A 12,248-nucleotide genomic window follows, 5' to 3' on the forward strand; every position below is an offset into this window, starting at 1 on the left:
GTGAAAAAAAAAAAGACTATATATTGACAAAAAAAAAAAAAGAATAGAAAGGAACTAATGAACGTATCAGGAATATACTTATTTGGGAACCAAATGAGTGAGTGAGCCAGGTAGGACTCTACGAACTCTGAAGTGTAAGTGGCTTGCTTCGAAATACGAATTTGGGGAGGCGGGCGTGTGGGGAGAAGGGGAATCGTTACGGTGGGCTTCGGGGCTGAGGCTGTTAGGTCCTCAGGACACGTGGACCAGCTGAAGTGGGGGCTTCGGGACTGAAGATGAAGTTGAAACGAAGAGAGTGTTTGGGGGTCGGGAGGCGCACCGAGCACCGGAGTGGCCTAAAAGTTGGGGACTGGGCGGTGAGGGTGGGGAACCCTGAGCTGGTGAGGGCCAGCCGGCAGGGGTCCGTGGGCAGGCCCGGGAGGGGGCCTCTACGCTGCCCAAAGCCAAGAGGCCCGGGTTTCTGGGCTGAGAGCGGGGGTCTGAGCTTTGAGGGGTCTCGGGGCTAAGGAAGCAAGGGTACGGGTGGCCTCTGGCGGGCGGGGGCGGGGTCTCCAGGTCCCGGGGGTCCGACCGGAGGGTCCTCCCCCGGGGGGACGGCCTGCAGGGTCTCTGAGGAGGGGCCGGGGAGCCTGGGTCTGGAGGCCCAGCGGGTCTCCCAGTCCCCGGTCTCCCCGGCGCGCCGCGGCGCGGGCGTCCCAGCCCGACGGCCGGCCTAGGCGCCGCCCCGCCTGACATCAGTTCCTGCCGCCGCGCCGCCGCGCACAGCCCGCGGCCTCCTTCCCCGCCGGCCGCGCTCCGGAGCCGCCGGGCCGCGGCGGAGCGAGGGGCCGGGCGAGGCGAGGGCCGGGCGGCGGGCGCCGGGCCCCGCGGCCGGCACGACGGAGCCCCCGCACGGCCGGCGGCAGCGGTTGGCGGCGGCCCCGGGGCCCCGGCGCGGGAAGCGGCGGCGGCGGGGCGGCGGCGGCGGCGGCGCCATGGAGCCGCGGGAGGTGAAGGACCGGATTCTGGAGAACATCTCTCTGTCGGTGAAGAAGGTGAGCGCGGCCTGCCCGCCCCGGCCCGGGCCCCGAGGCCAACCCGGCCCGCCCGGCTCGGGCCCTCGACCCCACCCAGCGCCCCGTCCTTTCCTCGGGTCGCTCGCCCGGGGTCCCTCCTGTCACCGGGGCTCCGGACACCGCCCTTCCCCTCCGCGACCCCGGGGACGGGAAGCCGCCGGGAGCCCCGGGACGATGGCGAAGAAGCCGGGGCGGCTCACGTGAGCGCCGCTGCCTCTGAGCTATTTTTACAGAACAAAGTTGAGGTCAGCGTCCTGGGAGCTTCCACATAGCCAGGCCCAGGGGGCCCTGCGTCACTTAGAGGGGCTGCCACTCGCCAGGACCCGCTACTCTGAGCGTAGTGGCATAAAAGCTCTGGGAGGGCCCCACCTGCCGCGCGTCCCTGGGCGGCATCGCTGCATCCTCCATCCGCCCTGTGCCTGCATCTCGGGGAGTCGGCGGTCAGGGTGACGGCCGGTGACAAGCATCTTCCAGTCTTCCCAGTTCAGGGTGACATTGCCTCTGGTCCTGGGAAGTTTCTTGAATAATCTTGCCCAAGGATGGCAGTTGTGAAGAGGCTCACTTCGGAGCTTTGATTGAGAACTGAAGTACCTTGCATTTTGGACAGAGACCTATAGAACTTGGTGACACCACGGTGTATGGTGCTCCCTGCAGGAGAGATCAATGTCCCAGTTCCAAGTAGAGAAAAAAATATGACCTATTAAAGGCATATATTAATAACTATCTGTTATGGGGGAGCCTGGTTGGGTGCCGTCTATGGGGTCACACAGAGTCGGACACGACTGAAGTGACTTAGCAGCAGCAGCAGCAGCATGAAGAAGTCAGCTCATCTGAGAAAGGGTCCCCATGCCAAAAGGTAGGATTCATACTTACTTAAAACCAAACCAGAATTAACAATCACTTGAGGAATATTGTTGCAGTGTTCTCCTAATTTGACTTCCTAGTTCACCCTATAGTCTCAGAAACTGGGGTAGGTCGTGGGGGATGATGTGAGGGGTAAGAGAAGGCTCATCAGATTAATTACTTCCAAAATGAAGAGAATTCATTAAATGAACCATTAAATTTAAATAATCATGTTCCCCTCTTTCCCCACTTAAATTCCTCAAAAGCAACACAGACTAGCAATTTTACTGTTCATAAAGATCGATGTGGCTTGAAAAGGAAATTCAAAATGTGCTCTTACTGTAATGTTCCTCTAAAAGTACAACTAAAAGCAGCATTGTAGACGTCTGACAAAAGTTTTAGTTTTCCTAAGCTTTGCTTATGCAATGGGGCATTGTTTTTGCTTACTCAAGGAGTGTAGGATGAGCAAATACATTGTCTAAAAGCAATCCGTCTTTGGCAATGAAGACAAAAGAAGACAATTGACCTTTCTAGTCTAATCTGGGCTGATTGTGGCTTCAGGTAGGCCACACATTTTGATTTTGAATCTCTAACTTACAAATAAATGGGGGAAATCCGGGTAGAAGGAGGTTGGACATGTGCGACAGCATGAATCTTTTGAGAGCAGGGATCTACTCTGTAAATCAGCCTGCCACTTATGAAAGAGTTGGGTGTGTTGGCCAAGATTCTTATCATCGTATGCGCTTGGACAAGCATGACAAGAAAGTGTGTCACACACTAGAAACTGGAAACTTGTCCCCAGGTACATCACAGCAGGAGGCACGGCGAGTGTCATGTTTAAGAACATGGATGCTGGAGTCTGGGCGGCCTGGGTTCAACCCCGCCCTGCCAGTGAATAACCATGTAACCTTAGGTACGTTCCTTACCCTCTCTGTGCCTTGGTTTCTCATCTATAAAGCAGGGATAAAATCAGGGCTCTTGGGAAGATTTGTTGAGAGTCTGTGTGTAGAGTGTTTAGCGTGGTGCTTAACCCAGTCTTCAAAAGTTGCCTTAGTCTGTTTGGGCTGCTAAAGCAAACCACCGTAGACTGGGTGGCTTATAAAACAACGTAAATTTATTTGTCATGATTCTGGAGGCTGAAAGCCTGAAAATACTGAGTCCCAGCATGGTGAGGTTCTGGATTTCCCTGGTGGCTCAGATGGTAAAAAATCTGCCTGCAATGCAGGAGACCTGGGTTCGATCCCCGGGGTTGGGAAGATCCCCCTGGAGAAGGGAATGGCTACCCACTCCAGTATTCTTGCCTGGAGAATCCCATGGACAGAGGAGCCTGGCAGGAGGAGCCTTTCAGTCCATGGGGGTCACAAGGAGTCTTACACAACAACAAAAAAGTGGTGAGGGCTGTCTTTATGGCTGAAGACTGCTAACTTCTCCCTGTGCCCTCACATGGTTTGAGGGGAGGGAGCTCTTCTGGGTCTCTTATAAGAGGTCTATTCCCATTCTTGGAGGCTCCACCTTCATGACCTAATCACTTCCCAAAGGCCCCACCTCCTAACACCATCGCATTGGTGGTTAGAATTTTAACATCTGAATTTGGGGAGGGGCATACATTTGGGCAGGAGGAGAAGGGGGCGCAACAGAGGATGAGATCATTGAATAGCATCACTGACTCAGTGGACATGAGTTTGAGCAAACTCTGGGAGATAGTGAAGGACAGGGAAGCCTGGTGTGCTGCAGCCCCTAGGGTCACAGAGAGTCAGACAGGACTAAAAAGCAAATGCATTCAGTGTGTAGCATAAGCGGTCTTTTTTTCTGTTTGTTTGTGGTCAGGCAGTTCTTCAGTTCTACAAGGTCTGAAGATGGCTGAAGGCCTTAGCACCTAAATATTGCTATATATCATTTAGACTGTTACACACTTCCTTTGTATGTCATGTTTCAGAAAACTGTTTTGATTCTCACATATGAAGGGCATTTGGTTTTCTGAATCAGAGTATCTGCTTCTAATAGGAATCACTTCAGCTACAGCAGTAGGCTTTGAGGGCTCACAATCTTGGGGTCAGATTTGACCTTGAACATCAGTCTCACCTACATTTTTATATGTCACCATGAGAGTTGCTTTGCCTTTTCTTCCATGCTACCTCTGGTAAGATGGTCTGACCCATCCTTTTTAAGGATGTTTCATGAATAAAATGAGGTATGGGTTTCTGCAAAAAAAAAAAAAAAAAATCCACGTGTGTAAGCTATGTTTACACAGGATATTTGAGAAGTTTTTATTGAAATAGAATATACCTGCACTTCTAAACATACAGTATATGTATGTTTACTGTATCCAGCACCTCCGGCAAGAAACAACTATAGCCATCACCCCAGAAATGATGCCCCCAAGTGCAACCACTCTCTAAGCAGTGTTGGTCAGTCGCTCAGTCATTTCCAACTCTTTGAGACACCATGGACAGCAGTACACCAAGCTTCCCTATCCTTCACTATCTTCCAGAGTTTTCTCAGACTCGTGGCCATTGAGTTGATGATGCCATCTAACCATCTCATCCTCTGTTGCCCTCTTCTCCTCCTGCCCTCAATCTTTCCCAATATCAGAGTCTTTTCCAGTGAGTCAGCTCTTTGTATGAGGTGGCCAAGTTATTGGAGCTTCAGCATCAATCCTTCCAATGAATATTCAGGGTTGATTTCCTTTAGGATTGACTGGTTTGATCTCCTTGCTGTCCAAGGGACTCTCAAAAGCCTTGTTGAGTTCAACTATTCTCACATCAAGATTTTGTGATGCTGAACATGCCCTGTAACACGAGAGATGCAGTAACTGATATGAAGGCAGCATTTGTGGGGGTTGGAGAGAACTAGAGAATTTAATAGTTGGCGTAGGTAAATGACAATGATAACAATGAAAGGCATGTTCCTTATGAAATGTCTCAGGTGCAGATGGTAAAGCTTGTGGTTGCCAATTTGTTAACAGCTAAAGAGAGATATCCAAGGCAAAGGCAGTGTTGGCATTTTGAACTGGCGTGTGGTCTAAGTAGCATCTTCTCCAGGGGAGGGGAGGCTGTGGTTTTCATGAGAGTTCTGTTTTGTTTCTGAGGAGCATGTCTGTTGCATATACTTGGAGTCTGAGCAAAGGCTCTGTGCTGTCGAAGGCAGCCTTTACCCTCCAACAGTTCATATATTGGTTGGAAGAAGAGTCTTAACCAGGTGAAGAATTGATCACCGGGACAAGGAGAAGCTTCAGAGAAGGCGAGCTTGTACAGTCTTGACAAATCAGTAGAATTCAGAGACAGAGAAGAAGTGGGTATTTAAGATAGAAAATAGTGGGCATTTAATGCCCCCAAGGATGAGATGGTTGGATGGCATCATCAACTCAATAAGCAAACTCCAGGAGATAGTGAAGGACAGGGAAGCCTGGAGTGCTGCCCTTCATGGGGTCTCAAAGAGTTGGACATGACTGAGCGACTGAACAGAAACAACAAAGTATTCCAAGGTAGCAGGGATGTTCGGGTGGTCTTCTGAGGACGATGAGGAGACATACCAGTCTCAAGAGTGCTGAGAGTTCCCTTCACTGTGGCTGGAAAGTGCTTTCCATGGAAGCTGTCCAGCATGGTGGCTCGAAGTGCAAGTTTCAGAGCATGCAGACCTCGCTTGGGGTTTGAATTAGATTTGTCACTGACTCTGTTGACCCTAGCAAATTACTGAACCTCATTTAGCCTCAGCAATCAGAACCTACTCACAGTTATAATGAGAATTAAATTACAGGAGATGATACACTCAGAGCAAAATATCTTAGAGCACAGTATCTTGCACATAACAAGGCCTGAATAAGATATTAGCTACCACTAGCACTGGCAAGTGTCTGTGTGAACCCTGCCGTTTTTTTCTCTAGGGTAGTTTTCAAAGTCTTACACTACACTTCTGTTTCTTCACGCTCATGGTTTGTCAGACTTTTTCCTCAAAGGCCAGATGGTGAATATTTTCAGCCCATGTGGTCTTTGTCGAAACTCTTTAGTTCAACTCAAAAGCAACCACAGACAATCCATACATGTATGGGTGTGGCTGTGTTCCCCTAAACCTTTTTTGCATATACAGGTTGCAGGCTGGATTTGGCACAGAGCTACTATTTGTGCACAAAAATAGCCTCTCTAGGGTAGGCTAGGGATCATGTTCAGATAAATTGATGTGATGGCTGGTTCCATATAGTTAATGAAATCTGTATTGTCACTGGATTTTTGTACCATGCCAGGTTTGTGGAACCAATGCAGTCACTCCCGTAAATACTACCATATGTCCATGTAATCCTGACTTTCAAAAACTTTTGCTGATCACCTTCTGTCCTGAGCGCCCTCGGCCCTAAAAGGGTAGAAACGAGCATGGCAGACAAGATCTGTGGATTGGATATCCCAGTAGGAAGGGAGAGGGATACATTAGCAGACAAAGCAATTCAAGGGTTTCCCTGGTGGCTCAGCTGGTAAAGAATCTGCCTGCCAATACAGGAAATACAAGAGATGTAGTTTTGTTCCCTGGGTTGGGAAGATGCCCTGGAGAAGGAAATGGCAACCCACTCCAGTATTTTTGCCTGGGAAAATCTCATGGACAGAGGTGCCTGGCAGGCTACAGTCCGTGGGGTTGCAAAGAGTCGGACCCGACATGGTGTGCATACACACAAACCAATACAAAGACCTTCTGGTTGTGACGTGCCTTGAAGGCCGGGCAGGATAAGGTGGTGAGCAGGAGGGATCTGCTGGAGGGAGTGGGGGTGGTGGTGGGGTGGTCAGGGAAGACTTGCCTCGAGAGGTAACATGGCTTGCAGGAGGGACACTGACTGGGGTGGTTGAGTGAGACCTTAGCCTAGGAAACGAGTAATTGTTTTTTAAAAAAACACACAAGTACCTCGGAAGTGTATAAAATAAAAAGTTAGTGGCCCAGTTCTCTACCTCCTCAGCCTCAATTTGGATCCCCTTAAACAGGGTGAATACATGGATTTGAATGAAGTAACCCCTCTTTGAGAGAGTGCTCCCGGGCTGGGACAGCCTTCTCCTGCAGAGGATGGGCCGAGTCCCCGCGCCCTCACTCTGGGTGGATCGCCCCTCTGGGGTGGGCTCTGAATGGCCTTCTGTTTCTGGCCAGACACACACCCTGTGCAGAGCGGGGGTCTCCCAGTTGGGGTCTGCAGATACTGGTCTTAGAGCTGCAGCTGTTCAACCTCGCTTGGCCATGCAGCTGGCCCCGGTGGTGAGGCTTGTGTCATTCCTGTTTTCCACTCCTCCAGAGAGGTTAGATCTGCTTATACATTAAAAATGAGCTCAAGCATCTCATTCCCAGAGTGGGCCTGGTAGTTAGATCTATGTGGGGATTACACTGACCATTCAGTTTCAATCAATAGTTTTGTTCTCTTGGCTTCATGGAAAAACCCTTAAGAGTTTGAAAATCTTAAGTATTCTGAAAACCCCTAATGACCTGAGTCACCCTGGCAAAGAGCTCAATAAAATAATAAATATCCACACACACATTTTATAAACAGAAATGCTAAGGGCTCCCCGTCCCCTGCCCGAGTCCTGAGGTCACCGGTAGCTGTCTCTCTGCTCCTGTCCTCTCTTCACAGCACAGAGGCTCCCTGAAGAGGGTGGGAGGGGCCCAAGGGCCCTCAAGCAGAAACCACTTAAGTGTACCCCTGACCCCCCAAGTGACCCCACCCAGGCCCAGCATGAGATGCCAATGGAGAATTGGTCACTGCTCTTTCTGAGCCCTGCCTGTTCAGTTCACCATGGTTCTCCTTTTATAAGATGTTGTGACTTAGCAGCAGCAGCAGCAGGGCTCTGTTTGAGGCCTGGTAACATTGTGGTCCTTGCTGCCCCGTCGCAGGCCACCCCGGGCTCTCTCTTTCTTCGTGTCTTGGCTCTAGCATTGGGCTCATCCAAATTGAAAGGCCCTGTGTGATGACTGGAGGCCACATGGAAACAGGTCTCCATCTGGCAACAGCAGCCCCCGTTAGTCAGGGCAGTCCCCAGCCATCTCTGTAGTCACAGTGGACACTCCAAGTGTTGGATGGAGCAGTGGCCATTCCTGTGGGTCCCCCTCAAACTCATCTAGCTGGAGCCCATTGTGAAAAGAAATTCCAGCAAAACTGGAAGGCTGCTGCTGGCTGACGGAAATATTAGGCCTAAAAACTAAGATTGAGTGAGGGTAGAGTGGGTAAGACGTTTCAATGTGGAAAGAAAGGAGCTGATATTCAGGGTTTGAGCATTGTGGGAAGAGCAAGTTGACATTTGTGGGTGCCCGGGGGCTCTTGGGTGGGTCATTCTTACCATTCAGGTCTTCACTGCTCATCTCCTGCATCATGATTTGCCACCGTGGCAAGGAGAGTGTGGTGCCCCTGAGGCTGGGCGTGCCCTTATGTCCTAGGGGAGCAAATGGGGCTTTTCCTCCATAGACAAAAAGCTCTTCTGGGCAACCTCAATGCTGATGGAGCCGGGACTCCCCAGTGAAAGGTTGGAGTGGGCGACCCTGGCCCAGAGCTCTCCTCCCTGGAGTCTGAACTAAGGTGACCGTCCCTTTCCAGCCCTGTCCGCCTCCTCACCATGGCTTGTTTGTGGTGTGAATGTCCTAGAACTTCAGTTTGAAGCAGGAGAATAAGGACAGTTTCTAGGAGCATTCATTTGGCCAGAGCTGAGAGGTCAGGTCCTTGTTACAACCACCCAGGGTCCCGAGAGCTTCTCTGTCTTTTCAGCAAAGCAGCTGGCCCTGCACCACACATTCTCCCATCTTAGGTATTTGTAGTTTATCTTCTTTTCCTTTTGCTTCTAAGTATTCACAAACATGGAAATATCGAAGGAAGAAAGCATTCTTTTCCTAAAGGCTACCCTCCTCCTTGGGTGTCTGTACTTGAGAGCTGGAAGTAGAATATTCTAAGAAACCCAGTAATATGTAAGAACAAGGGAAGAACTAATGTAGACTTGAAATCTGCACATGATTTTTGAAAGTAGTCAACCTCTGTTCACACTTCTACCCTTTGGTGTGTGTGTTTATCTTTTAATATAAAATTTTATTATATATTTATGCTTATACTCTAAAAAATCACTGTAAGTTCTTTGTTTTGGGGGGGTTGCAGACTGCTGAGGTATGAAGTGTCTAGACATGCTGACCTGAAGGGGAGTGAGCAGAGCAGAGGGATCGTTACACTTAATGCAGTCAGCCCCCTGGATGTCCTTTAATAACCATTATGGGTTTGTAATCCATGGAGTTCTCAACACACTTCCTAACCCTATAGTTACACTTTAAACCTCTGAAGTCTCTGACTGTTGGACTTGCCTGGTGGTCCAGTGATTAAAAATCCCCCTGCCAGTGTGGGGGACATGAGTTTGATCCCTGGTCTGGGAAGATTCCACATGTTTCAGGGCAACTAAGCCCTTGAGCCACAACCACTGAGCCCAAGTGCTGCAGCTGCTGAAGCCCCAGCGCCCTAGAGCCAGAGACGCCGCAACGATGAGAAGCCTGTGTACCACAGCTACGGAATAGCCCCTGCTGGCCACAACTAGAGAAAGCCTACACACAGCAATGAAGACCCGGCACGGCCATAAATAAAAAACTAAAATGATTTTTTTTAATAATAATAAATAAAGTCTCTGACTGTATCACACAGACCTTGGGAGGTGGCAGGAGTGTCCTCCAAACCTAAGTCGTGTTTTAGATGGTGACTTGATGGCCATTTTCCTCAGCAACAATCTGGCTGCCCAGGTGGGGGAAGTACTGCTGAGGTCACATTGCAGGTACAGCAGGGGAAAGGGGAAGTGAAAGATGAACCCAGAGCCAGCGAAGGCTCCCAGGCTTTGAAAACAAGGGTTTGAAAAACTCCCTTCCTCCCGCCACCGGTGCCACACACAACCCTGAATGTGAGCACTCAGAAAACAGCAGGGTCTCCACCAACTTCTGCCTCCAGCACAGCAGCACATGGATGGCGGAGAGTCCTGCGCCATGTGTCCTTTCAGGCCCCTGGTTGGCGTCTAGGTCTCTGGTGTTTGCCCAGGGACCTCTTGGGAGGGCCTCTTACATCTTCCTCTCTACTCTGAAGAGGGGCCTTGGCCCCTCCATCGGGGTCAACCCTGTGCTGAGTTCAGAGGCAGAACACGCAGGGTACCCAGGGACACTGGGACACTCCCTTGCCAGCACAGAGGAGCATTTAACTGCTTCTGGAAACATGTTCTGTCAAACTACCCAGGAGATCTGTGCCAAACTAGGCCAGTTCCCAACTGTTGTCACTGTTCCAACACCCCGGTTCAGTTCAGTCACTCTGTTGTGTCCAACTCTTTGCGACCCCATGGAGTGCAGCACGCCAGGCTTCCCTGTCCATCACCAACTCCTGGAGCTTGCTTAAACTTATGCCCATCGAGTCGGAGATGCCATCCAACCATCTCATCCTCTGTCATCCCCTTCTCCTCCTGCCTTCAGTCTTTCCCAGCATCAGGGTCTTTTCCGATGAGTCAGCTCTTCGAATCAGGTGGCCAAAGTATTGGAGCTTCAGCTTAAGCATCAGTCCTTCCAAAGCATATTTAGGATTGATTTCCTTGCAGTCCAAGGGACTCAAGAGTCTTCTGCAACACCACAGTTCAAAAGCATTAATTCTTTGGCATTCAGCTTTAACATCCCGAAAGTGAAAGTCGCTCAGTCAAGTCCGACTCTTTGCCACCCCATGGACTATACAGTCCAAGCAATTCTCCAGGCCAGAATACTGGAGTGGGTAGCCATTCCCTTCTCCAGGAGATCTTCCCAACCCAGGGATTGAACCCAGGTCTCCTGCATTGCAGGTGGATTCTTTACCATCTGAGCTACCAGGGAAGCCCTTTACACCCCAGAGAAAGTACAAAAAATGGAATCCATGGATAATTCAAATACCTGTTTTTTGTGGGGTTTTTTGGCCATGCTGTGTGGCTTGTGGGACCTGAGTTCCCCGACCAGAGATCAAACACAGGCCCCGTGCAGTGGGGCACAGAGTCCCAACCACTGGACCACCAGGGAATTCCCAAGTACCTGCTTTTTTTAAAAAAAATAATTTTATTCACTATTTCTTTTTGGCTGTATTGGGTCTTCATTGCTGCACAGGCTTTTCCCTCCTTGCAGTGCTTGGGCTTCTCATTGTGGTAGCTTCTCTTGTGGAGCACAGGCTCTCGGTGAGCGGGATATAGTAATTCTGTCGCACGGGCTTTGTTGCTCTGCAGCATGTGGGATCTTCCCAGATCAGGGATCAAACCTGTGTGGCAGGCAGATTCTTTACCACTGGACCACCAAGGAATCTCCCCAACTACCTGCTTTTTTCAGCTTTTCCCCTGCATGTCTTTGAACAGAGCTGCCAGTAAAGCAGAGAGCCTGCCAACTCCGGCAAAGGGGCTAATAAGCAGTGATTTGGGAGGTAGGAAACAAAGCTGTATAATTAGGTATATTTAGTGGTAAATGAATGGTTAAGAAGCATTGATTTCACCCAACTTGCTTCAGGAACAATGCAGGCCCGTGGTAAATAAACAGCACACCCTTTATGTAGCCCTACAAGTCGGAGGTGCCAGTCAGTCCCACGATGCCACCAGCCTGGGCACAAGCCTTTCCCAGGAAGGGCTGTTGGCTGCAGGACTGGGTTTTTCATGCCCACTGAGAAACCAGGCCAGCCATTTCTGAATCGCAGGCTTTCTGATTGGTTCTTGTGCAGGGGTGATGTCTGGGTTAATAGTCTACTGTAATTGATTGTCATTTGGAGATGAGCTATTTTCAGGCTAAGGTAGGATGGGATCCCGGGTGAGGGATTAAATGAGGACAATGGTTAGAATCATTGTGGTTGCCCAGGATTGGTGAGCAGTGGACACCAGCGAGCCTTGGCCTCTGTTGACATTATTCTCATGTCTAGGAAGGAAGCAGCTGGGACATTCCCAACATTGTCCCCCCAGCTCCCAGCTCCCATTCCACAGAGCCCTGGGAGTGGCTCAACACCTCCTGCTCTGCTCTCCTTAGTAAGACAGTGGGATGAGCACTTTCAGATGGTGGCAGCAGATGCCCCTGACCTTTGCTTTATCCCTAAGGGAATGGGAGTAGAAGGGGCTTCAGTAATAGCTCCCTCTGTGATGTCCGAGCACACCTGATCAGGACACTGCAGGAAAGCAGGAGGACCACTAAGCAAAGCAAGGAGGTCAGGGCGTGTCCTTACCTCTCTGGACCCCAGCCTCCCTGCCCAGAAGATGAGGGTTCTGGCTGAATGGTTATTTCTCTGATTTTCAGCTCATTCAGTAAAGTTCCGTCACTGAGACCCTCTTCCTTGCTCATTGTAACTCCCCCCACACCCCCATGAATGAGAGGCTCCAGGAAAGGAAGATG

General features: G+C 50.3%; 1 protein-coding gene across 2 annotated transcripts in view; it reads left to right on the forward strand.

Moving 5' to 3' along the window:
• Nucleotides 1-768: 768 nt before the first annotated feature.
• Nucleotides 769-12,248, forward strand: part of PLEKHM2 (pleckstrin homology and RUN domain containing M2) — a 41,018-nt gene continuing 29,538 nt past the window's right edge. The window contains exon 1 of one of the 2 annotated variants that reach the window (XM_055419281.2): nt 769-1,034. In XM_055419281.2, the coding sequence (XP_055275256.2) occupies nt 975-1,034 (60 nt within the window). In that variant the 5' untranslated portion in view covers nt 769-974. The remainder of the gene's footprint in view (nt 1,035-12,248) is intronic. The other variant, XM_055419280.2, reaches the window with a different exon arrangement.

This window comes from Moschus berezovskii, chromosome 17 (assembly GCF_049115385.1).
Source record: "Moschus berezovskii isolate FMDL1 chromosome 17, NW_MosBer_1.0, whole genome shotgun sequence".
Taxonomy (NCBI): domain Eukaryota; kingdom Metazoa; phylum Chordata; class Mammalia; order Artiodactyla; family Moschidae; genus Moschus; species Moschus berezovskii.